Source organism: Hakea prostrata, chromosome 2 (assembly GCF_041222555.1).
Source record: "Hakea prostrata isolate BN-2017 chromosome 2, UWA_Hpros_2, whole genome shotgun sequence".
Taxonomy (NCBI): domain Eukaryota; kingdom Viridiplantae; phylum Streptophyta; class Magnoliopsida; order Proteales; family Proteaceae; genus Hakea; species Hakea prostrata.
Window position 1 is genome coordinate 49,217,356 of NC_142601.1, and position 23,103 is coordinate 49,240,458.

Below are 23,103 nucleotides of genomic sequence, written 5' to 3' on the forward strand. Positions count from 1 at the left end.
ATCTAATTTTGCACCCAAAATAGGCTACCACTAACATGTCCTGTTTTTTGTAGACTTTATGTTATGTGGTAAGAACATTAACACTATCTCATTCCGTTCACCCACACTTGTAGACTAGTTCACTCAAGTAGCCTTTAAATCCCCCATTGGAGAACAATTCAGCCGGAATAACCAAGATTTTGATAATCCATATATGTGCCTATGTAATTAATATAAGTATTTATATCATTTTGAACAAAGTGGAAATTTATCTAGTCTGTTTCATTGTCATTAATGGATTATTTATTTTTTTATAGATATATGACATGTATTGTCCCAATATCACATCAAATGGTTGAAATCTATTTATAAGTTATATAAAAGAGTTGTGATTAAATTAAAAGAAAATGATCGTGAATTGTAAATGAACCTCAACTTTTTGATGTTGGGACACATGTCATGGTCCATTTCCTTGTAAAAAAATGGGCGGAATAGTAGTCCCGAAGAAAACACCCGAAGAGATTTTTTTTTTTTTTCTTTCAACGAAGTTAAAATGTATAAGCATTACATGAATAAAAAAAATAAAAAAATAATAAAATTAAGGAGAGAAAAATAAAAAATGCTAAGAAAGAGGAAAAGAGGAGAGTCCAGTGAACAGCAATCTCTGCACCTACTTATATTTCGAGTTTCCCGCCCTTTTTCCAGTGTATTTGATTATATTCGTTGCCACAGACAGGCACACCGCAGATACTGAGCAAACCAGAAGAAATGGAAGGGGAAAGTACAGCAGAGAAAGCTATACTCCTACTCCGAACCAGACTTTGTAACCCTACTTACATCCTTAAACATTTCTCTGATTCACCGGACAGCAACTATAGGTCTGAATCATTCTCTCTCTTTTCATTTTAGGTTTTCACTTCTCTTCTGATTTATCCTTACAACGAATAACATCTAACGATCTTCCAGCAAATTAAAGTTCACCTTATCTAATTCCATCACCGAGGCCTGCAACAACTCAATCCTACTTCTTGGTCCCCGTGGTTGTGGGAAAAACGCTGTATGCATCTTTATTTCCCATTGAGCCAGAATTCTCTATTTACTTGTACTTTTACTAGCTTCAATTTGGTAATAATTTTGTTTTAATACATTGTTTTTAGGTCTTGGAACTTGTTCTCAGCGATATACAAGTCGAACATCCCGATATGATATCAGTGGTACGGCTTTACTTAACGTTGCCTTATGGTTTTCCACTTTTCATTCATCCAAGTAAAAAGATGTGTCTTGTTTTGAATGGCATTACTGCTAGAACAATATAGTGCGAATCATTATGTCTTTTAAGCTGTGCAACAGATAAGATTGAATGGGCTACTTCACAGTGATGACAATTGTGCACTGAAGGTCAGTCTGACAACAACATTTATCATTCGACTTTTTTTTTTTTTTTATTTTGTTGTTCCAGTTGATTCTACTTTTCTATGCCAATACTGAGTTTAATGCACCAGCTATTTTTCCCCCTTTTCTCCTTTCAAGTGGGGGAGTTCACTGCGGATCAATTATAGTTAAGTCAAATATCGGATTTATGGTTTTTCCTGTATTGGTTAAAATTTTGGGTTATATGGGATGTGGTTCACCTTCAACCTATTTAGGGTACCACTGCTGCTAGATGCAGAGCATCTTCCAATTGGGCCCTAGTCATTGAACATTTTGACAGGAAAAACCGTTGCTGAATGGTTTCCATGGGCATTTGGTAATTGAATTCCCATTTCAACCCTATGACAAACTATCTGAAGTATCCATGGAGGATTCCTTTAGGTCACCAGCTTTTTTTCCGAGGGGTGATTTGTGAATGAGGTCTACTTGGCTGTTGAGAGAGGCATTGTTTGGAAGATGGCTATGGAGATTCTGGAAGGAGGGATACTTAAGGAGATGAGTTATTATTGGCAAGTATGATTGCTGATAAGCGGAAATACGAATGAACTCGTGGCTAGACACAAAAACTTGTATGTGTAGATCCATGAGTGTGTCGGGTGGGTAATGAGATTCTGGCAGGACTCATTCTGTGATGATATGACGCAAAAATTGTTCGTTCCCTTTTATTTAGATTTATAGCTGGAGAAGGAACCATTGAGATTCCTTCAAGGAGGCTTTAGGTTTGGATGCCCAAGTTGCATGAATTTCTTACTGATTGGGATTTGGTGATGCTTACTTATCCATTAGTGAAACATTCTTGTATTCTTCTTGTTGACATGAAAAGCAAATGGGAAACTTGACTGCCAATCCTATGGGCCTATGGCTGTGTTGTCATTCTAATTTTTCTTCCATGTCCTTTTGTGAACTCTCTGTGAATCTTTTTATTTTTATTTTTTCATCTCTCTTCTCTTGAAATCCTTATTTTCAAGAGAACGGTTGATCTTTTGGGAGTTTAGTCCTACAGCAGCTACTAATTAGCCTGAAGCCCTCCAGCTACAAGGTTGGAAGTTTGAACAGTATGAAATGGGTTTTTACTATATCCCTATCTCTGCAGTATATATGGCCCACATGCGTAAGGGAGTGTTGAGAGTTTCGTCCCGTGTCCGTAATGTAGTACGGTATTTGAGTAATCAAAATAGCAACCAACCAAGATCTTTTTACGGAAAATGAATTCCAGATTCGAAAGGTTAACTATAGTACAAAATCAGATTTGAAACACAACTGAAAGCTAGAGTGGTATTTTAATGGTGACTCTATGGCTAGACTAGCATTTTATGAACAGGGATAGAATTGTAATTCAAACCTGGGAAGAACTGTAGATTAGAATTAAGCTTGGCAGAAGTATAGATTACCAAAATAAAATGAGAATGATACCCTGAACATATAATGTCAAGCAGATGGGCAGATCTAGTTGGTAACCAGAAACAGAAGATTAGTTATTAAAATAGACTTGTTAATAGATGAAGAAAGTAAGGGAATAATATGAGGGAATGCGAAAACAATAAGAATACAAAGTAACACCCAAGGCTTCACATTGCAAGGTAGATCAATTGGATCAGACACCAACCTTCCTTTATCAAACATAAGGTTTCTCTATAAAGAAAAATGACTTGTAAAAACAAATATTGATTTCTGTTCATGAGTGAGGTGTTCAAACCTCTTACATAAGTTGCTTTATGTAGCCAAACTAAAGACATGAATACATCAATCAACAACTAGCTAACACTCAGCAAAAAGAGTATTAACTCAAACCTGAAATTGACTTAGCCACTACCCAATTCTTGACAAAGGAAAGCTCGTTTGACAATACTGTTTCTTTTTTTCACACTACAGCCCCTTTTACTGACTTTGAGATGTATCCCAAGTTCTTGTTCCCACATGGATTGGACTTGGGCTTAGGCTTAGCTCATAAAACCATACCATGAGGGTTGATTCTAACCCTGCACGAAAACTACCAGCCCATTGATGAATCTGCATTAACTAGCTATAAATTAGCTTGAAGCTACCCTTATACCGGGGAGTCTCTCCACCTACAAGTTTGAACTTTTAAGACAGAATGTAGGATTCTTGACAAATTATTCCACAAAGAATTGAAGAAATGTTGTCTGGAAAACTGGAAGGTTATTTTCTAAAGAGGGTACCATATTATTTCTTGTTTCCACTCAAATGAGGATCGTAGCCACTTTTTATTCCTCTCTTATTTTGATATGCTTGTGCTATGTTGTAGGAAATTGCTAGACAATTATGTGTGGAGCATCAGTTATTGTTCTCAAAAATGGTAAAGTGTACTTCTAGTCATTATAATGCATTTCAAATAAAATATGCACTTATGATGCCTAAATGATACTTCCTGTAGGCCTCTTCTGATGATAACTCTCACTTCATAATATCCATGCTACGGTGAGTGCTTTATCTCGCTGTGCAATTTTCTTTTCACTTCCTTCCCTTTAAGTTTTTATGATTGCATACAGAGTTCTGTTCATTGTTGCTTATTGATTCCCAGTCATTTAATTTCTCATTTATTTCAGTGCCTAGTTGATTCGTTTATCTTGAGCATTTCTTATTCAAATGGAATTTTTTTCTTGGCAGAGAGTGTGGACTAGCTCACAAGACAATCATCTTTGTCTTGGATGAGTTCGACCTCTTTGCCCAGGTATATCGTGATCTGTCCTCCTCATACTTGGTTTCTTTGCAATCGCTAGTCTCTGCAAATTTGACTCCTCTTATGTTGTTATTTGCTATTTAATGTTTTTACTTGAAATAACATTAGCATCACTTTTGGCACAGGCCATTGGGGCCTCCATAGTCATCACCATAATGGCCTTGTGCTTTTGACATGACTACTTTCTGTCATCCAATTCTTTGCAGGGAAAGCAACGGTTACTCTATAGCTTGTTAGATGCATTGCAAACTGTGTCGTCACAATCAATACTTATTGGTGTCAGTTGTCGCTTGGTATGGTGCTTCTCTTTTCTGGTTGTTCTCTTCAGATTCTTTATATTGACCATTTTAAAGTTATGGATTTCTTACACTTCTATCAAATTTAGGTTGTTTACTTATTGATGGGGGAAAGATTTCATGGAGTCACTGGCAGTTTGCATTATAAACTATCAAAGTTTGACATCCTGTTGAGTAAAATTTTCAGATGGGGCATGGTGCACTGAAAAAATTTGTGGGTGTGTCTAGGTTGGTTGGTAGCCTTTTTGTCTGGGATACAGTCAAAATACTCTATTATTGGTATCCACATTATTTTGTAAAATTTGGTTTACCCTTGTCTTGGTTCTGCCTTGTGTTCTGTTGGCTCTGTTATTACTTTGGTCAACTATTTTGTCTTTTTGGACAATCCACTAACCCAGTAAACTTGATTGTTGCATGCTTGAGTTGTTTGACTGAGTTTCTCTCAATGTTAATATGATTTTGTTATGGGATAGAATTGAGCCCTTTAACTGAGTGCCTGTGGATAGTGTAGCAATACCAAAGATGAAAAATCAGCACTTACTGAAGCAAGGAAGAAAGGAAGAGAAGAAAAGAAAGAAGTCATGTGAAAAGAGAGGGTTGCAGCATGTCTAACTGACCCAGCAGTGCTGCTGCGGAATCTACAATACATATCAACAAATACTATGATGGTAAAATTACGAGAATAGAAACTAATATAAACAAGACATGAACACCCATAGACAACACTAGAATACCTTGAATGCCTTTTAAGTGGTGGTAAACACTTAACATCCCCCTTGTGCTGTTGCATATGAATCACCTATATCATGCTTGGAACAAGTGGAATAAGCACCCAACTGACTGCAGAAGAAAACATGCAGAGTATCATTCAGGTTTCTCATTGCTAACTCCTCACAATGTGAACACTTGACTTCAATTGGTTCTGTCCTTTCATGAAACACTTGCTCGCAGTATGGATAGCATTTTGTTATCACAAAACATCTTCCTATATTAGTAGTCTGAAATCCCAACTCAGCATCAGCCTAGCTTGCATCGGAATACCTTAAAGTATCAATATGAGAATTAGGTCAGTGAAAAGCCCATTTCTTGGAGCTCCCTTAAGGTCCTTTAATTGATGTGTTGCCTATCAGGCTGGAGGCTGTGACTATGGAAGATAATTGGTCTACATCCAACTAGTGCTTCTTGCAGTAAATCAAAGATAATTCAGAACCATTAGGACTAGATAAAGCAGAAGTATGTTAGATAGATGATCCAATCTAGGAAGAGATTGAACCAACGGAGGGAGAAAAATGATCCCTACAGAGTGGATTGTCACAATAGGCCCAAAAGTGAATCAAGTCTCCATGTGGTAGTGAGCAAGTAGTCCTCCTAAAAATAGCAACATCTGATGAACTGATGCAAAAACCTAATTCTGTGAGGAAATTGACTTAGAGATGAAGAAAAACCTTGAAAGTCCAAAGTAAGTTTGTGAGAATTGGCCAAAAAGTGAATTGAATCCCTCTGTAGTAGTGAGCAAGATGTCCTTCCAAAGAAAAACTTTTGATGAGCCGATATAAACAGTAATTTTGGCAAGGCAGGAAAAATTTTCACAGAGGAAATGCTGGGAATTCTTGAAACCCACATTTTTTTTTGGATGAATAAATAATTAAATTAAACAAAATAGAAACAAGAACAAACGGTTTTTAAGAGGAAGACTGCAAGGAAGAGTTTAGACCCCAGGAGACAACAATAAGCCTGTTCCTTGGGGTGTCATCAATCGGGGGGGGAGAAGCTACAAGCCTAGAGGAAACATCAAAATACATAGCGTTCCAAATCAAGTCTTTTTAACGGGATTTGGAAGTCCATCTACGAAGGTTATGCTCCCACCGAATATGGTGTATAGTGGCACAGAACACGAGCTTACCAACCCGATCATAGATGGAAGAACCGGAAAAGTTTCTCAGAATCCAAGACCAAACACTAGCAAAGCCAAAAGAATGCCTAGGACGGGGCCAAATGGAAGATAGGGCTTTTCCCCATATAGATTTGGAAAAAGGGCAAGAAAAGAAAAGGTGATCAATGTCTTCTGAACCATTTCAATAAGGATGCAGTTTGGGCTAACAAGGATATGGCGGTCAATGAGGAAGAATTGGGTGGGGAAGGCAAGGTTAAGAGCCCTCCAAAGGGTAAGGGAATGGCGGGGGATGTGCCCTTTGAACCAAACCAGGGGGCCCAAGGGTCGAGTTGTCCTATGGTAGTCAGCAAGATTACCTTTAAAGAGGAGCAGCTTTTGATCAGCCAACATAAAAACCTAATTGGGTAGGGCAAAAAAAATTTGCCTGGAGAAGAAACAAATCTGAATCTAGAGTGTTCTTGATTCAAATTCTGCAGTCATCAAATAGTAACTGATTCTCTCAAAATCAGAAGAGAGGTTAAACTACAGGAGCAGGTAAAGAGGACCCCCCCACCCCCCAAAAAAAAAAAAAAAAAAAAGAAGAAAAAAAAAAAAAGAAGAAGATTGCAAGGGAAGAAGAAATCTATCTTGCAAGAAGGGGAGAACTGAATGCCAAAAAACACGTGGGTGGCAACTGTAAAATCAGAAAAGGAACTTTGAATGAAGAAATGTGTAATGGCAGCAACTATATCTCTGAGAGGTTAGCAAGGAAGGTGTAAGGGAGCCGCTAAAAAAAAGAAAAACATCTTCTAGTTTGCTTCTGACTATGATTGAATCTTTGGAAAACCCTAGGATACCCTTGTGGGTTGCATAATTCAACACAGCCACATTCAGGAAAGAAAGGAGAACCCTCGTTAGAAGAGGATAATAGTCAATGATGGATGGAGAAATAAGGCACCAAGCAAAGATAAAGATTTAGGTGCAAACAATCAGAAACCAGAATTTGGTTGAAACTGGTTAAAACCAGATTTTTTTTTTTATTTGAGTAACACAGTCAACTTGTGACTGACACTGATCAAAATTGGAACCATTCAAACTAATTGAAACGGTCAAAAACAACAGAAATTGCTGGTTGAATATGGTATTCATTGGTCGAAACTATTGAAATTTCCAAAATATTATCAAATCCTGTCGAACCTATAGAAACCTGGTATTTTTTGGACTGCATGACTGTCTCGTCTTCGATTTCTGGGAAACTAGATATCTCAGTCAAAACTAAAGGTGTTGACCAAGGTTTGCTTCCTTGGTACTGAGGATGAGAAAAGGTCTCACTCAAGGAATTCCCCTTCTCCCCAGCCAACAGTTTGCTCTTCACAGACTGCAATAGTCACTCATAGACCTGTCCCCCCACTTGAAGTTAAACATTATGTCATAAGGATCATAAACATGAGAAAAGTCCTTTGCATGAGAGATGTTTTCCTTCATGTCATCCCAGAGTCCCTTTTCAGTGGTTTGGGACATAGCATCTACTGCAAGGGTTGCTTCCATATGGTTCACCCATAATATTTGGAATCAGAAGAAGGGGGGTTTAATTTAAGAAACATCATGTTGCTTATAGTCTTTATATAGACCTTTACAGCCTGGCACATCTTTTGCCTCACAATCTCCTGTAGACAACCCAAGGAGCAGGCACATTATTGTTACCTGGGGATTAGATAGTTCTCTCTTAGATATTCCCAAGACTTAGTCTGGGCTCCCCACCCCACTCCCCCTTTTTCTCTATCTTCTCTTGTATGTTCCTTTCCCTTTAGAATGTTTATCTTAAGTCACCCAAAAAAAACCTACATTGGCAGTAAATATGAGATAGCAGCTGTAATAGTATATCAAACTATTGGAAGGATTGAATGAATCATGACTTATGCCAGTGTTGACATAGCAGGCCTTTATGTATAATAATAATGTGAAAGAAAAAAAAAATAAAATAGTACCCGATGTGGGACTAAAAGAATAAAAGCGTCCTAACTTATAAAACTGCCCTTCTCACTTAGTCTCTTGACTCACAACACTCTCCCTCAAGTTGGTGCATAGATGTCTATCATGCCCAACTTGTTAATAATGCTACTGAACAACTTGACACTCAAACACTTTGTGAACACATCAGTACACTGACTATCAGATGTGACAAAGGAAATCTGAATCAGCCCAGATTCAACCTTCTCCTTGATAAAATGCCAGTCAATCTCTATATGTTTAGTACTGTCATGTTGAACTGGATTATGATCTATATTGATTGCTGATTTGTTGTCATAGTACAACTGTTTAGCTTCTTCTAAATCTGTCCCAAGCTCCTGAAGAAGTCCCTTTAACAATATTACTTCACAAATGCCTTGAGCCAAAGCCCTAAACTTTGCTTTAGCACAAGACCGTGCAGCTAGCCAACTACAACTTTTTTTTTGCTCCTCTGTGACACTAGATTACCCCTACATAAGCACAATAACCAAAGGCAGATCTCCTATCATTTGGACATCTTGCCCAATCTACATTTGTGTATGCTTCAACTCTAAGATGCCCATGGGAAGAGATTAAGATGCCTTTTCCTGGGGATGCCTTCAAGTACCTCAAGATGCGATATACTGCTTTAAGATGTGAAGATTACGGATCATGCATGTATTGAGTCTACTGACTGACTAGGTTTACTGCAAAAGTGATGTCCGGCCTAGTGTGTGTCAGATAGATTAACTTCCCTACCAGTTTTTGATAGCTAGTCTTATCAACCGACTCTCCTTCCTTTGCCTTAAAGTGATGATTGGGCTCCACTGGGGTCTCAACAGGTCTACACCCTAACATCCCTGTCTCTTCTAGTAGGTCCAGAGTTTATTTTCTCTAAGAGAGAGACATCATTAACTGAGTATGCTAGCTCTAACTTGAGAAAATATCTGAGTTTGCTCATGTCTTTTATCTCAATTTCTGTTCCAAAAAAAATCTTCATGGCTGTAATTTCTTCCTCACTACTTCCTGTGATAACAATATCATCCACATACACCAGAAGTACTATAGTATGAGAACCATTCCGCTTAACAAATAGAGTATGGTCTGCATTACTCTACTTCTAGCTGTAGGAGATCATAACCTTATGAAATCTTCCAAACCATGCCCTAGGGGACTGCTTTAGTCCATACAAGGCTCTTCTTAATTTGCACACTTTCCCATGAGTTTGAAGGCTTGAATAGCCTAGAGGCACATCCCTATATACTTCCTCCTAAAGCTCTCCATGTAGGAAAGCATTCTTCACATCCAATTGCTGAAGATTCCACCCTTAATTCAAAACACGTGAGAGAACAGTTCAAATTGTGTTCATCTTGGCAACAGGGACAGACATCGCCTAGTAGTCAATGCCATAGGTCTGAGTGAGCCATTGGCTTCCAATCTTGCCTTTTATCTTTTTATGGTTCCATCTGCTTTGTGTTTTATGATGAACACCCACTTGCACCCAATAGTCTGCTTTCCTGCATGCAAACACACCAACTCCCAAGTTTTTGTTTTTTTGGCTTGCATTTTCTCATCCATAGCTTTCTTCTAGTTTGAGTGAGATGTTGCCTCTTGCCACGAATTGGGAATAGAAGTGGAGAACAAAGAGGAAATAAAGCTCTGCAATTTTGGGGATAGGGACTGATATGAGACATGGTTAGAAATAGGATGTTTAGTGCAAGTACGTGGCTGCTTTCTCAAAGCAGTAGGTAGATCAGGGTCAGAGATAGATTTACTAGGAGGAGCGGATTCTTTAGAGCTAATAGTAGGTGTTTCCAACTGTCGTGGCTCAAAAGCGGGCATTTGCTACTTCCTTTGGTAGGTTTTTAGAGGTTTAGTTTGCCATTGCACATCATCCACCAACTGCTTTTGTCCGTTCACTCCATCTTCCAAAGGAGACTCAACAGTAGGATCCTTAGGAGGGATCTCAAAGTGACACTGGAGCTTCTTCACGTACACTCTTCCCCTGAAGATGAGGAGGGGAAAAGAAATGAATCTGTTCTTGAAAAACCACATCCATAGATTAAAAAAAAATAATAAATAAAAATAACGACGAGACTCAGCATGGTAACACTCGTACCCCTTTTGAGTAGGAGGATAACCCAAGAATATACACTGTAACCCAGGGGGATCTAACTTACGATGACAGATTGTTGCTAACAAAAGCAACACACCTAAAGACCTTAGGAGGGACTGAAGTTGGCTGTCCCTAAAAGAACATCTAGAGGACAGTGCTGATCTAAGACTTTGGAAGGCATCTGGTTAATCAAATAGGTGGTAGTCTGAATTGCATCACCCCAATAGCAAGGAGGCACACATATAGTGAATATAAGGGATCATGCTACCTCAAGAAGTTGTTTATTCTTGCGGTCAACCTCCCCATTTTGAGGAGGGGTATCGACATAACTAGTTTGATGTATAATCTATGATCAACAAGATAAGAGGGAAAAGTCCCACTTGTGTATTTAGTCCCGTTATCAGTCCTTAGGATTTTTACAATAGCCCCATATTGAGTCTGAACCATATTATGAAAATTCTGAAAGTAGGGAAACGCATCACTTTTTCGTGAAGGAGATACACCCATATGGTTCTAGTGCAACAATCAATAAAGGAAACAATCCATCGATGACTAGATATAGACATAGTCCAAGAGGGACCCCACACATCAGAATGAATAACAGTAAAAGGAATATTACTACGATTATCAAAAATGGGATAAACATGCCTAGTTTGTTTAGCCAAAATGCAAGCATCACAACGAAAACCATTCAAATTACATCGTTTAACCAAGTCAGGAAATAATCTAAACAAAGCTGATAAAGGAATATGGCCAAGCTGATTATGCCACTGCAATAATGACACTAATGCAAGAGAAGACGGTGTAGATGGTGTAGAAAAAGCTGATGGAGAGCCATCCAAGTAAGTAAAGCCCCCTTCCTGTCTACCACTACTAATAGTAAGCCCTGTTTCTAGGTCTTGGTTTACACAATGAGAAGGAAAGAAATTTATTTTGCAGTTCATATCACGTGTAAGGCTACTAATAAATAAAAGGTTAGCCGAAAATTTGGGAACATGCAAAACAGAAAAAAGAGTAAGTGTAGGAGAACAGATAATGGAACCTGTTTCGGAGATGGGAGACAAAGATCCATCAGCTATTCGAACTGCCTAGGCAAAAGAAACAGGTGAATAAGTATGAAATAAAGATGATGAGCTTGTTATGTGGTTGGTTGCCCCAAAGTCAATTATCCAGGAGGGATAAATGGAGTTGACATGATGACAAATTGACAATCGAAAATACCTATGGAATGTTGGGAATCAGTGGTGGATGTAACGGCAGAGGCAACACTCGCATTAAGAGTCTGTCCATAAGAGAATACATTAAGCCTAGACATTAACTGACGAAGTTGTTGGAGTCATCTGAGGAAAGAGGTGCAGGAGTACTTGGGGTGTCTGAAATAGCCTGATTTGTAGATGTTGGATTGCTGCCCCTGGTTCTATTCCTACCTCCTCCACATGAATTTATTGGACGTCCATGCAAGTTCCAATACTTCTCCTTTGTATGGCGTTCTTTCCCACAATATTCACACTTCACTGGGGGCCAGAATCACCATAACCAGTCCTGTTACTGCTAGAACCAGCAGCTAATGCTGACCTATCAGGAATCAGTGTATGTACTATAGTTGTTCGTCTACTGTCCTCAGTATCAATTATAGCCTTGGCTTGCTCTAGAGAAGGAAAGGGCTCTCGGGAAAGAATGTGTGCCTGAATCTGATCGTACTCAATGTTTAGGCCAGCTAGAAAATCATAGACATGAAGCTTGTCTTCCCACTTCTGATAAGCAACAACATCAACAACAGTGGTTGGGGGTAAAATTTCCATAGAAATCTAATGTCTAATAATACCCTTCAAGTATATTATAATACTGGGATTGGGTTAAATCCTTTTGTTTAAGTTGGTAAATCTTCCTCCAAATCTCAAAACATTGTGCATCATTACCTACTTTAGAATATGTATCTCGTGCAATTCTTTAAACAGTGGCAGCATCAGGAAGAAGGAGATAACTCTTTGTTATGCTTGGTTCAATGGAATTAAGGAGAAATCCGATAACCAAACACTCATCTGTATATCATATAGTATATTGCGGACCAAGACTGGAAAGGCTTAGTAGTAGTTCCATTGAGATGACCAGTCAGATCGTGGGCACCAACGGCAAGGAAAGTGGAACGAGACCACCCGAAGATAATTGGTCCCATTAAGCTTGACCTTAGTCATCTAAAGAGGAGAAAGATCACGATCGTGAGGAATAGATGAAATGGGAAGCTCCTTAGATGTACCAAAAGAGGTGGGGGTAATTGGATCAACCATCACAAGAACTATCATGGATCACTTTTTGAGTAAAAAAAAAAAAGGTTTGGTGTGAGAAAGATGGTTTAGAACATAAGTTTTTTTCTTCAAAGCAGCCTTCTAAACCTATGACACTAAATGGGTTTGATGGGTTGGAGCAGGTTTGGCTGGGTTTATTGGTCTGTTTTGTTGGTTCGGTTCAACGAGGTTCAATGGGTCAATTGTGATGGTTTTAACCCTTCAAGTCGTAAATTGCAGAGAAGAAGGTGGAAGAAGAAGAAGCAAGGTTAATGCCGATTGTGTTTTAGAGATTCAATGTCCAAAAAGAAAGGCAATCTGTGGTAGATGGAGGTGAGGCAATGGTGTTTTAGGTCAATTGGGTTATGAAAGAAGTAGATGAAGGTGGAGATGTGTGCTGTCATGGGAGTTGCAGGAATTCCTGCGATGGGTACTATGATTGGGTGCTATAATGGGAGTTGCAGGAATGTGATCTATTGCATCCCCTTCTTTCCTTTTTTTTTTTTTCTTTTCCCCTAGTGGTGAAAAAATATGGGGAGAAAGAAATAAAGGTGGTGATGGAGCAAATGGCTAACGGTGGTCCTGTGATGGGAAGAGAAGATGAGAGAGGTGTGGCAGTGGTGGTAGCTTAACGATGAATCAGAGTTGGCTCTGATACCATGTTGGAAGTTTATTGAATGAATCCTGACTTATGGCAGTGTGATATAGCAAGTATTTATTTATAATAATAATGTGAAAGAAAGAATACAAGAGTGTCCGGTGTGGGACTAAAATAATAAAAGCATACTAACTGATAAAACTACCCTTTTCACAGTCTCTTTGACTTACAACACAAACCCTAGCTATTCAAATCCGCCAACTAGGGTTTTAGAGAAGTAAGGCAGCAATGGTGCTGCAGACCCAAAATATATAAATAAATAAAACAGAAGCAGACATCTGAGAAAGATCCGCAAAGTTAGAGATGATCATTAATTGTTGCCCAACCAAGTTCTTTGATACCGCGTAGGAGTACCGAGGATGAGAGTCAGCACATGAGGAGAAAATAGAGGGTTGTGGTTGTCTAAGACATAACAATATATTGATAAAGACAGAAACATTAAAATTAAAGGTAAGATCAGTGAGTAATATAAACTGGACACAAACTCCCATAGATAATGCTAGAATACCAAGAATGCGTCCAACTGTGGTAAAGTTAACAGATAGTAAATTATTGTTGATGTAAATATTCAATTTGTCCTATTGATTTATAATGGTTGACTCCAAGGCAAAATTTTCTCTCTCAAAATAAGATTGATTAGACAGGCTATTAATGATTAGTAACTCTATGCGTTTGCGTCTCTTTTTTGGATCTTATATGATATGAATCGTTTGCAGTTCTGTCAAGCATTGACTGATGAATCAAGTTGCATGTGCTGCAGGATGCAGATCAACTCTTAGAGAAAAGAGTACGATCTCGTTTTTCACATAGAAAGCTATTATTTCTTCCTCCCTCAAATGTATATTTGCTGAAGTATGGTATTCCCCTTTTTGTTTATTAAAAATGTTTTTATTTGTTCTATCATGCAAACAAATTTTTTAGGCCAGTCAGTTATATGTTTTTGCATTGATATCTTTTGCTACTGTCTATGCAGATTGATGGGGGACATATTATCACTACCAACTGATTCAAGTTTCCCTAGTGAATTCGCTATTACATACAATGCCAACCTTCAAGTATCTTTTTACTGTGTGTTTCCTTTGTGTGACTTAAATTTATTAAATTCACAGAAGAACACATGGGTATTCCCTGTCCTGAAACATTCATGTTCCGATGATTATGACATTTTTTATACTGATTCTGATAAAATACTCAAATTTCAGTTTTGTAGAACTGGATTCTCGGGGTTGGGAATGTGAGTTGAATTGATCCCAGCTGATCCCAGTCTAACGATGGTGAATGGACAATGCACTATGGATCAATTCATTCTTGCCAGTGGATCTGATGATACATTGGTACTAGGGGCTAGAACAGGTCCAGGCTCCCTGATGTTGCCAATTCTTGAAACCATTGGCAGCATCTGTTCAATCAATTATTCAACAGAGCAGATGCGTGAGCTGGGCAGCAAGGGATCCCAGCTTCCATCTCTAACACTACTTCTACATTGACTTAGTTTTTGTTGTACATGTTCAATATCTTTCAACAGTACCATCTCGAACTCACAATTCAATAGAAAGTTTCTGTTATACATATTCAATATCATTCGATGGCAGCATCCAATTCATAATTCAATATCAGAGAAAGTATTTGTCGTTTGTATTCTCTAGAGGCCAATTACTTGTAATTTTAAAATCATCAGAAATTGCCCTCCCGGACTTTCCTTGTGCGGAAGCCTTCGGTACTGGGTTTGCCCTTTCTATAAGATCAACGGAAATTAATTGTACCATCCTTCTTCAAAAAAAAAAAAAAAAAAAAAAAAAAAACCATGGAATGGGAGTTTTGTGAATGTGGGGTAGAGTGACCTTTGTTTACCATTTGAATGTGCTGCCAATTATGAGTGATCTGTTTAAATAATTGGTTTGGAGGCCCTGACATTTTGCAGAATATCTTAGGTGATCCAAGATTCACAGATATTATTACTAAATTGTCAAATGCTGATTCCAGTCTTGATCATTTTCTCAGGTTTTTGTAAGTATACTTTTCTCATTGAGATGCATTGTAGAATCTTTTTGTGGTGCATTCCTGAAGTTGCACATTTTCAGCTTTGGTTAAATTCCTTTTTTCGACACTTCGATGCCAGATTTCGTGCTGTTTGTAATATGGATCTAGATTCTGGTTTTCCATCCATTGAGAACTTCAAGACTGCACTTTGCAGTATCCAAAGGCAGCCAAAACTTGAGAGTCTAAAAGGTCTCTGCAATTCCATTATCTCGTCGATATCATATTTTTGGCTTCTTGATACCTGAAATTCTTGTTGCTTCATCTGTTGGTTCTCCTTATATTTTCCTCAACCTGTCTTTCATGAATTCATGATTATTTAGGTTTTATGAAATTCCCACTATCTGACATACATGAACTTTTGAATTTTTCCATAATTTTTTGTTGTATCAAGCCTCCCTTGCTCCCTCTCCTGATCATTTTCATTATTCTTTTGACCTTTTTTTTCCTGTATTTTATTGGAGAGGACTACTGGGAGTCAGAAGCTGGTGAATGTCGAAGTCTTCTCCCATGATGCTGTCTTCCCATGCTTCCTGTTTACCCTGATATTAGAATGTAACAAGGAAAAAAGGAAGGAAAGTGGTATTTACAGTATGCTAGTTCTGTAGCTGAAAGATAAATTCACATGTAGTAGTTTCATTGTAAGGCTCGCTAAATGATGGAAATGAGCATTGTGCTGTTGGTTTTTGTAAATTAAGAAGAAAGACCAAAGAAGCAATGGGGGAGGAAGAAGAAGAAGAATGGAGGCTTCATGTTAGATGTCAAGATCTCCAAATCTATAAATTAAATAGAGAACCAAACAGGTTGATAAGAGTTTAGAACCAAAATAGGAAGCAAAAAATAAAAGGGAACAAGTTGATTGTGTCATTAATCCACTTGAATTCTTCTACTTTTACCCTTTAGTCCTTTAGTTATGTATTCTAACAATGTCCCTTAAGTTGGAACATATACATAATTATGCCCAATGTGTTGCAAATATAGTCAACTCTCACCGTCCTTAAAGGCTTTGTAAACAGGTCCACTAGTTCTCCTGTGCAAACATAACAAGGGCAAAAAGTCCTTGTTGCAGCTTTTTACGGATAAAATGGCAGTCAACTTCTGTCACATCCCGCCCTAAATCCACCAAGGGAATACCCTATCTGGATTACCCGGGGAGTGAATTACAGTCCCGCCGATCAAGTTTAGGAACGATCATAGTCACTTAGCACAATAATATAATCAAAAGCAAGAACAATTCCTTGTGTTCAAATAATTTAATAATAAAGGTTAAGAAATGATCACAGAAGGATTACAAAGAACATCAGAGTGCGGAAAGGATTTCATTAGTATAAACAATCAAGTATGAAAAGGAGGGAGGAAACCCGTCCTATAATATTAGCGGAAGGTAGATCGATTTAAAATTTAGGTTTACAACCGGTTCCCAAAATGACAAAGGAACAAACTAAACTACGGTCTCGACGAATCAAATAAAAGGTTAAAAGAAAATGGGACGATATCCCAATACTTGCACACAAGTGCAAGGGCTGAACTGCTCCAGATAAGTCCCAATCTCGGACTGCTAGTCTTCACCAACTTGTACACCGTGACTAGTAGGGTACAGGTCATCAACTTGGTCTTCAAAGTGTTGACCATCATAGTCAACAGTAGTAGTACCTGCAGTAGAGTCTAACAAAAATGTTGCAAAAGGAGTGAGTTCAAAAGAACTCAGCAAGGCAGATTATTCCACAATAACATAGATACATGATACAAAACATAGCATGATGCAATATGATATGAAACACATGATGCAATTATGATTCTAACTCTATGTATGCTAGTCTCTATTGGTAGACATGCTTTAAGTCATAGCACCATACTTCTTTGGGTTGTCAGTCACTCCCCCTCAATCATACAAGATATCTTGGGTCTGCCCGGGGAAGTTCGGTAAAGTCATCTCAAAAAAAGAACCATGGTAGGGGAATCGGTCACCGCTCTCTCACATCACCGTATGGTATAAGTACTGGCGCATGTCACAGAAAAGCCTAGCCCAATGCAAGTCATCTACTCAGTCGTATCAACTCAGTTCCAGATACGTCCATTCCTCGCCCGGCGATCCTTTCCGGTATCCTTCACACTAGAGTCAGCGTAATCCCGGATTACGGACTCATCAACCCTATTGGTCATCCACAAATAGTAAACGGGAAGCTCTCACGTCCTCTCACGGGTTGGTTACCGGTCTTGAGCGCCCGTGAGCCTAGGTCTAGCCATTTGCAACCCTACCAATAAATGGCCCCTTTCAGGTATCCGTAGCATGGTTTATGTCCCCTACCGGATTGGTTACCGGCCTAGAGCGCCCATCAAACCATACACTACCACGGGTCGTTCGGTCTCAATGCCCTTCCGATTCGGGTCTTATACGACAGGGATATCCTAGCCATACATCTAGACAAGTCCTATGTATGTCATCCAATGATCCAGGAGAGCGTCGATGGACATCTTCGGAGAACATCCCATACTATTCCCTCCGATGTCCAAGGACAGAAGTACCAGTAGGGCACTCCCCAATCCCAAATCATACCTAAGCAATCACATGCTTATTTCCATCCATTACATATCAACAATACATTATCATATTGAAAACATGTCATAACATCTCATAATACAATGTATAAATAAATGACAAGAATAAGTAAACATGATAAACCAAGTAATTAAGCATGGTGCTACTATCATAAGGTAACTACAGTAATCATATGATGTCTGAAATCAACTAATAAGTTATGTCTACTAAGTTACCAACAACAGTGTAAAAGTCATACAGTCTATGTTATATGGCAATAACCGTCCTTACCTTAAGTCACGATGATGATAATCCGACAATCTCAAAAGAATGATCCAAAGATGGTTATAAGACCCTAGACAAACATAAATGAAAGGTTAGAAAAGAAATCGGGAAAATCGGAGGTCGAACAGATCAAAATGGAGCAAGGTTGCTGTCAGCAACAAGTTTGGTCGATGGTCTTGGTCGATGGTATCGACCAAAAGGATTGACCAAAATTGTCTTCGGGACAGAATAGTTGATTTTGGGGATTTTGGTCCGAAATGGGTCTTCCGGGGCTCGGATCGATCTGAAACTTGGAGGGATGATTAATAACAATGTAAGAACACTACCTAGCAAGTATTATCACAATCCAATGGTCCAAATGAAAACCCCCAAATTGAGGTCCTATATTCTAAAGACAAGAATCCTAGCATTCATGAGAAATTAATGAAATTGAAAGGGAAGCTAGAGAATTAGTTGGGGAATAGGTTAGGAACAGTAGCAGGAGACTATGTAGCAAGAATCAACATGATCCAATGGTCAAATTGAAAACCCCCAATTTGAAACCTTAGGTTCAAACTTGCAAGAATCATGTTCATCAATGAAATCGATTGCAATTTCAAAAGAACTTAGGAATTCAAATAAGGGAATGATGGGCAGTAGATTAGAGATACATACTAACATATAATCAGACCTAATTGAAAGAGAAAATCAGATTAAGAGATGAATTCATGTTGTAAAGAAGAGAAAAATCAAAATAAGAAAGCAAGAACATCATGTATGAGAATCATAGCATGGAAAGGGTGAAGAGAGGTTTAATCAAAGCAAAAGAGTTTGTAGAAGAGGTGGTTGCAAGGTTGCAGCACCTTCTTCACGAACTCAGTAGCAAGAACAAGATGAGGTAGAAGTAGATTAGAGAGAGAGTGAGAGATTACATACCTTGGAGAAGAGATTAGAGAAGAGAGACAATGATTTTTGTAGAAGGTCATCACCCAAGCCAAGGAGGAGCCTAAGAGAAGCCTTCCCACGTTCTCAGGTGTTGAAATGAATAAAATATCGTTCTAGGTTCGAGGTTTCAATTAAATAGAGGAAGGAATATCCAAAAAGCATCTTTTTCTCGATTCTGGGCAACTTTGGTCGATGGTCCTTGGTCGATGGCATCGACCAAAAGGATCGACCAAAACAGGTAACAGGTTTCAGCAGAAAATCCAGAAATAGTTCAGCAACTTCGAACAGGGATTCGGAGGGCTATACAAGGTCAAATTGAGTGAGGTTTTCTCCTACAAGTCAATCAAGAAGTCTAGTTTCCATAAATACCTTTGGATCAAGCATGGGAGGTCATTAGGTCCACCAACTAAGCTCACCTTCTTCGATGTGCAAGCAGGATTTGCCAGACACAGTTCAGCAACTTCGGACAGGGATTTGGAGGGCTATATGGGGTCAAATGGAGTGGGGTTTTCTCCTACAAGTCCATTAAGCAGTTTAGTTTCGGGAAATATATTCGGATTGAGCACAGGAGTTCATTTGGTATTTCAACTAATTCACCCCTCTTCGGTGCGCAGATTCAAAACTAACACTGACAATGCTCTCAAGTGAGGGGCATCATCATCAATGTCCACGGGCTTGGGTTCCGACACCAAATCAACAACCAAAAGGGCCCACAAGTCTCATTTCCCCCACTTCGGGTTTTCGGACCTACAAACATAACAGGTCCCGGGCCGGGTCAAGGTTAGGATAAGGCTAGACAGTACAGGTCTACCCTAAGGGAAAGGTCTGACATGGCTTCCTAAGGTTTTCAAAGATAATAATATTGAAATTAAAGTCCAACTTTTAAGGTCTAACATTGAACCAGTCTTTCTTTATCCCAAAATAAATAGGGTGTCCGGGCCAGGTTTGGGCTGGATGTTACAACTTCAATGTGTTATGTATGCCCATGAAATGTTGGATTTGAACTTTGAAGCAATGCCATAATAGCTTGACTATTGCACCATGAAGGCATAGGTGGACTCTCAACAAAGCCACTCTCCCAAATGTCTTGTCCATATTAACTCACAGGTGACATGTGCCATGGCCTCGTACTCAGATTCTGCACTTGACCAAGCTACCATTGTATGTTTCTTACTTTCTTACTTTTGAAAACACAAGGTTTCCTTCAACAAAAGTACAATAACATATGGTTGATCTTCTATCAACAGGTGATCTAGTCTGATATGCTTCTTGAAAATCTTTCATCCCCTTTGTGACCATATCTTTCTAAAGCAATCCATGTCTAGGATTGTGGGTTGGTTCAGTTATAGTAATTTATTTCTTGTTTCCCAAGTAAGGGTAACTATATAATATTGTATTCTTTATATCATTATAAATAAAGGGCTTGGGATCACATTGATCATTCAAGCCATTCAGTTTGGTTTTTTCCTCTCAACATGGCATCAGAGTAAAAAGTTGATTGAGGAGAAAAAGAAGAAAAAAAAAGCGCTCTCCCTCTTGCGCTCTCCCTCTTCCTACCACCTGCCCCGCTCTTTTTTCCCTCTACGCCATTGCAGTAGCCCCCTCACCATTGCCATGACACCCTAGCCACCACTGTAAGCCCCCTTCTCTCCTTTTTTGTTACCACTGCCGGTATCTTCCCTGTCCACCATCAGTGGTAACCTCTCTGGTTTGTTTTTTCCCATCCTATGGCAATATCTATGAGGTGATTCTTTGGGAATCAATGTTGTCCCTTATCCTACCTTTATGCCGTAACCTCTCTTATGCCTCTTTTGGTAAGGTTTAATGGAACGAATTATTTGATTTAGTCTCATTCAACATATCTGACTATTTCTGGAAGAGGACTGGTTGGTCACATTACGGGCACCAGGATTAAGCTTAAAGCCGTAGGCACTACTTAGAATAAATGGATTTCGAACGATTCCTTGATTATGTCATTTCTTCTGAATTCAATGCATACAAATCTTGCCCAAAGATATTTATTGCTTGATACAACAGCCCAGATTTGGAAGGCTACTGTAGAGACATGGACAACTAGGAAACAATGAACAGATCATAAACAACAACAACAACAACAACAACAATAAGCCTTGATTGTTGCCTAATACTTCATGAGACTACACAAAAGGAATTGACTGTAGCCTAATACTATGTTGAATTGAGATTTCTCTCGCATGAGTTAGATCACTATAGAGATTATCATCCCATTAGTCTTGATGATGTAGCTGCCTACAAGAAACATGTTGATAAGATTTGGGTTTATGATTTCCTAGGTGGTTTGAAGTGCAATATGATTAGATCAGAGTGCAGGTATTGAGCTGTTCTCCCTTCCCCACATTGGAACAATCCTATGCTCTTGTTCAGTGTAAGGAAAAGTCATCGCTTGGCCTATGGAGAAATCTGCTCTTCAGAGTGTTAGCATTATCTCTTCCAAAATTGAACCAGCTAAAGAAGTGGTGAAGTGCAAGTACTGCCGCAAGCCTTATCATACCAAAGCAAATTGTTGGAAACTATATGGGAAGCTTGCTGATTTTGAGCATAAAAGAGCACAAAGGAAGGGCAAACCGAAAGTCAAGCTTTCAGAGCTGTTCCTATGGCACCCACTGCAGACATTGGTTTTTTCCAGGAAGAATTACTTGCTCTTAGATGTATGCTGCAGTCTTCTACTGCTGGTTTAGCCTTTACTAATGCTACTTCCACTACACACTCAAATTCTTACCTTTCTACATCAGGTACTCCCTTTCCAGGCTTCTATGCTTCCTTTGTTTTAGCTCCATGGATCATCTATACTAAAGCAACAGATAATATGACTGGTTCTGCATCTCTCTTCTTACAATATTCCCTTACCTCAGGGAAAGATAAAGTTCGTATTACCGATGGTTCTTACTCTTCCATTGCTAGAAAGGGGACCATACAACACTCTCCTTCACTTTCTTTGTCCTTAGTTTTACATGTCCTGTCATTTTTTATTAACCTTCTTTCCATTAGTAGTCTTACGGCTCTTACCAATGATTTGAATTGTAAGGTGACCTTTTTTCCCCTTCCTACTGTGTCTTTCAGAATCTGATAACAAGGAAGGAGATTGGAAATGGTAAACTGGACAATGGACTCTACTTGCTAGAACTGAATGGAGGATTTACACCTGTAATGCCTGCACCTCCATGCCAAGTCAATTTAGTTTTGTCAGATCTTCATTAGTGGCATCTTTCATTAGGTCACCCCCCTATAGGTACTCTAAGGAAAGCTTTTTCAGACTTAATTTCATCTTTTAATAAGGAAGATTTTTAATTTTTTAATGTTTGGGGAAGCTTGCATTTTTGCAAAGCAAACCCATTTCAGTTATTTACCTTCCACTAATAATAGAAGTGCCATTTCTTTTGTGTTAATTCATTCAAATGTGTGGGGACCTTGCAGACATGTGACTATTACTGGCCATAGATATTGTCACATTTATAAACTGTCACTTTAGATTCACCTAGATTTATCTTTTAAAACAAAATAATAAAGTTTTTAAATGTTTTAAAGATTTTCATAATGTGATTAGGACTTAGTTCAATGCCATTATGAAAATCCTTTGCAGTGACAATGGAACTAGGTATATTAAAGGAGAATTTCAAAAATACCTCTTTGATTTTGGTATAATATACCAAATCAGTTATGTTGATACAATTGCCCAAAATGGGGTGGCCAAAAGAAAGAACCGGCATCTCTTAGAGATAGTTCATTCCCTTACGATTGCCATGAATGTACTAGACCAATATTGGAATGATGCTATATTCATGACCTCCTACCTTATGTATAGGATGCTCAATCAGATACTTGACTTTAAGTGTCCCAATGAAATTCTTTAAGGAACCTCTTTGTTTATTATTCCTCCTAAAGTTTTTGGTTGTATGTATTATGCTAGAAATTCGACCAACAAGAGTAAGTTGGCACCCTGCGGCCTATACT

General features: G+C 38.6%; 1 protein-coding gene across 2 annotated transcripts in view; it reads left to right on the forward strand.

The window, feature by feature from the left end:
- Positions 1-617: 617 nt before the first annotated feature.
- ORC4 (origin recognition complex subunit 4) overlaps positions 618-23,103 on the forward strand; it is a 31,733-nt gene continuing 9,247 nt past the window's right edge. For both annotated transcript variants that reach the window (XR_016171665.1, XM_089144854.1), the window contains exons 1-12: positions 618-857; positions 946-1,036; positions 1,137-1,193; positions 1,330-1,377; positions 3,677-3,727; positions 3,806-3,849; positions 4,039-4,102; positions 4,318-4,404; positions 14,089-14,180; positions 14,302-14,383; positions 15,250-15,335; positions 15,448-15,557. Coding sequence is in view for 1 of the 2 variants with exons in the window: in XM_089144854.1 (XP_089000980.1) it covers positions 748-857; positions 946-1,036; positions 1,137-1,193; positions 1,330-1,377; positions 3,677-3,727; positions 3,806-3,849; positions 4,039-4,102; positions 4,318-4,404; positions 14,089-14,180; positions 14,302-14,383; positions 15,250-15,335; positions 15,448-15,557 (922 nt within the window). In the remaining variant the exon portion in view is untranslated. The remainder of the gene's footprint in view (positions 858-945; positions 1,037-1,136; positions 1,194-1,329; positions 1,378-3,676; positions 3,728-3,805; positions 3,850-4,038; positions 4,103-4,317; positions 4,405-14,088; positions 14,181-14,301; positions 14,384-15,249; positions 15,336-15,447; positions 15,558-23,103) is intronic.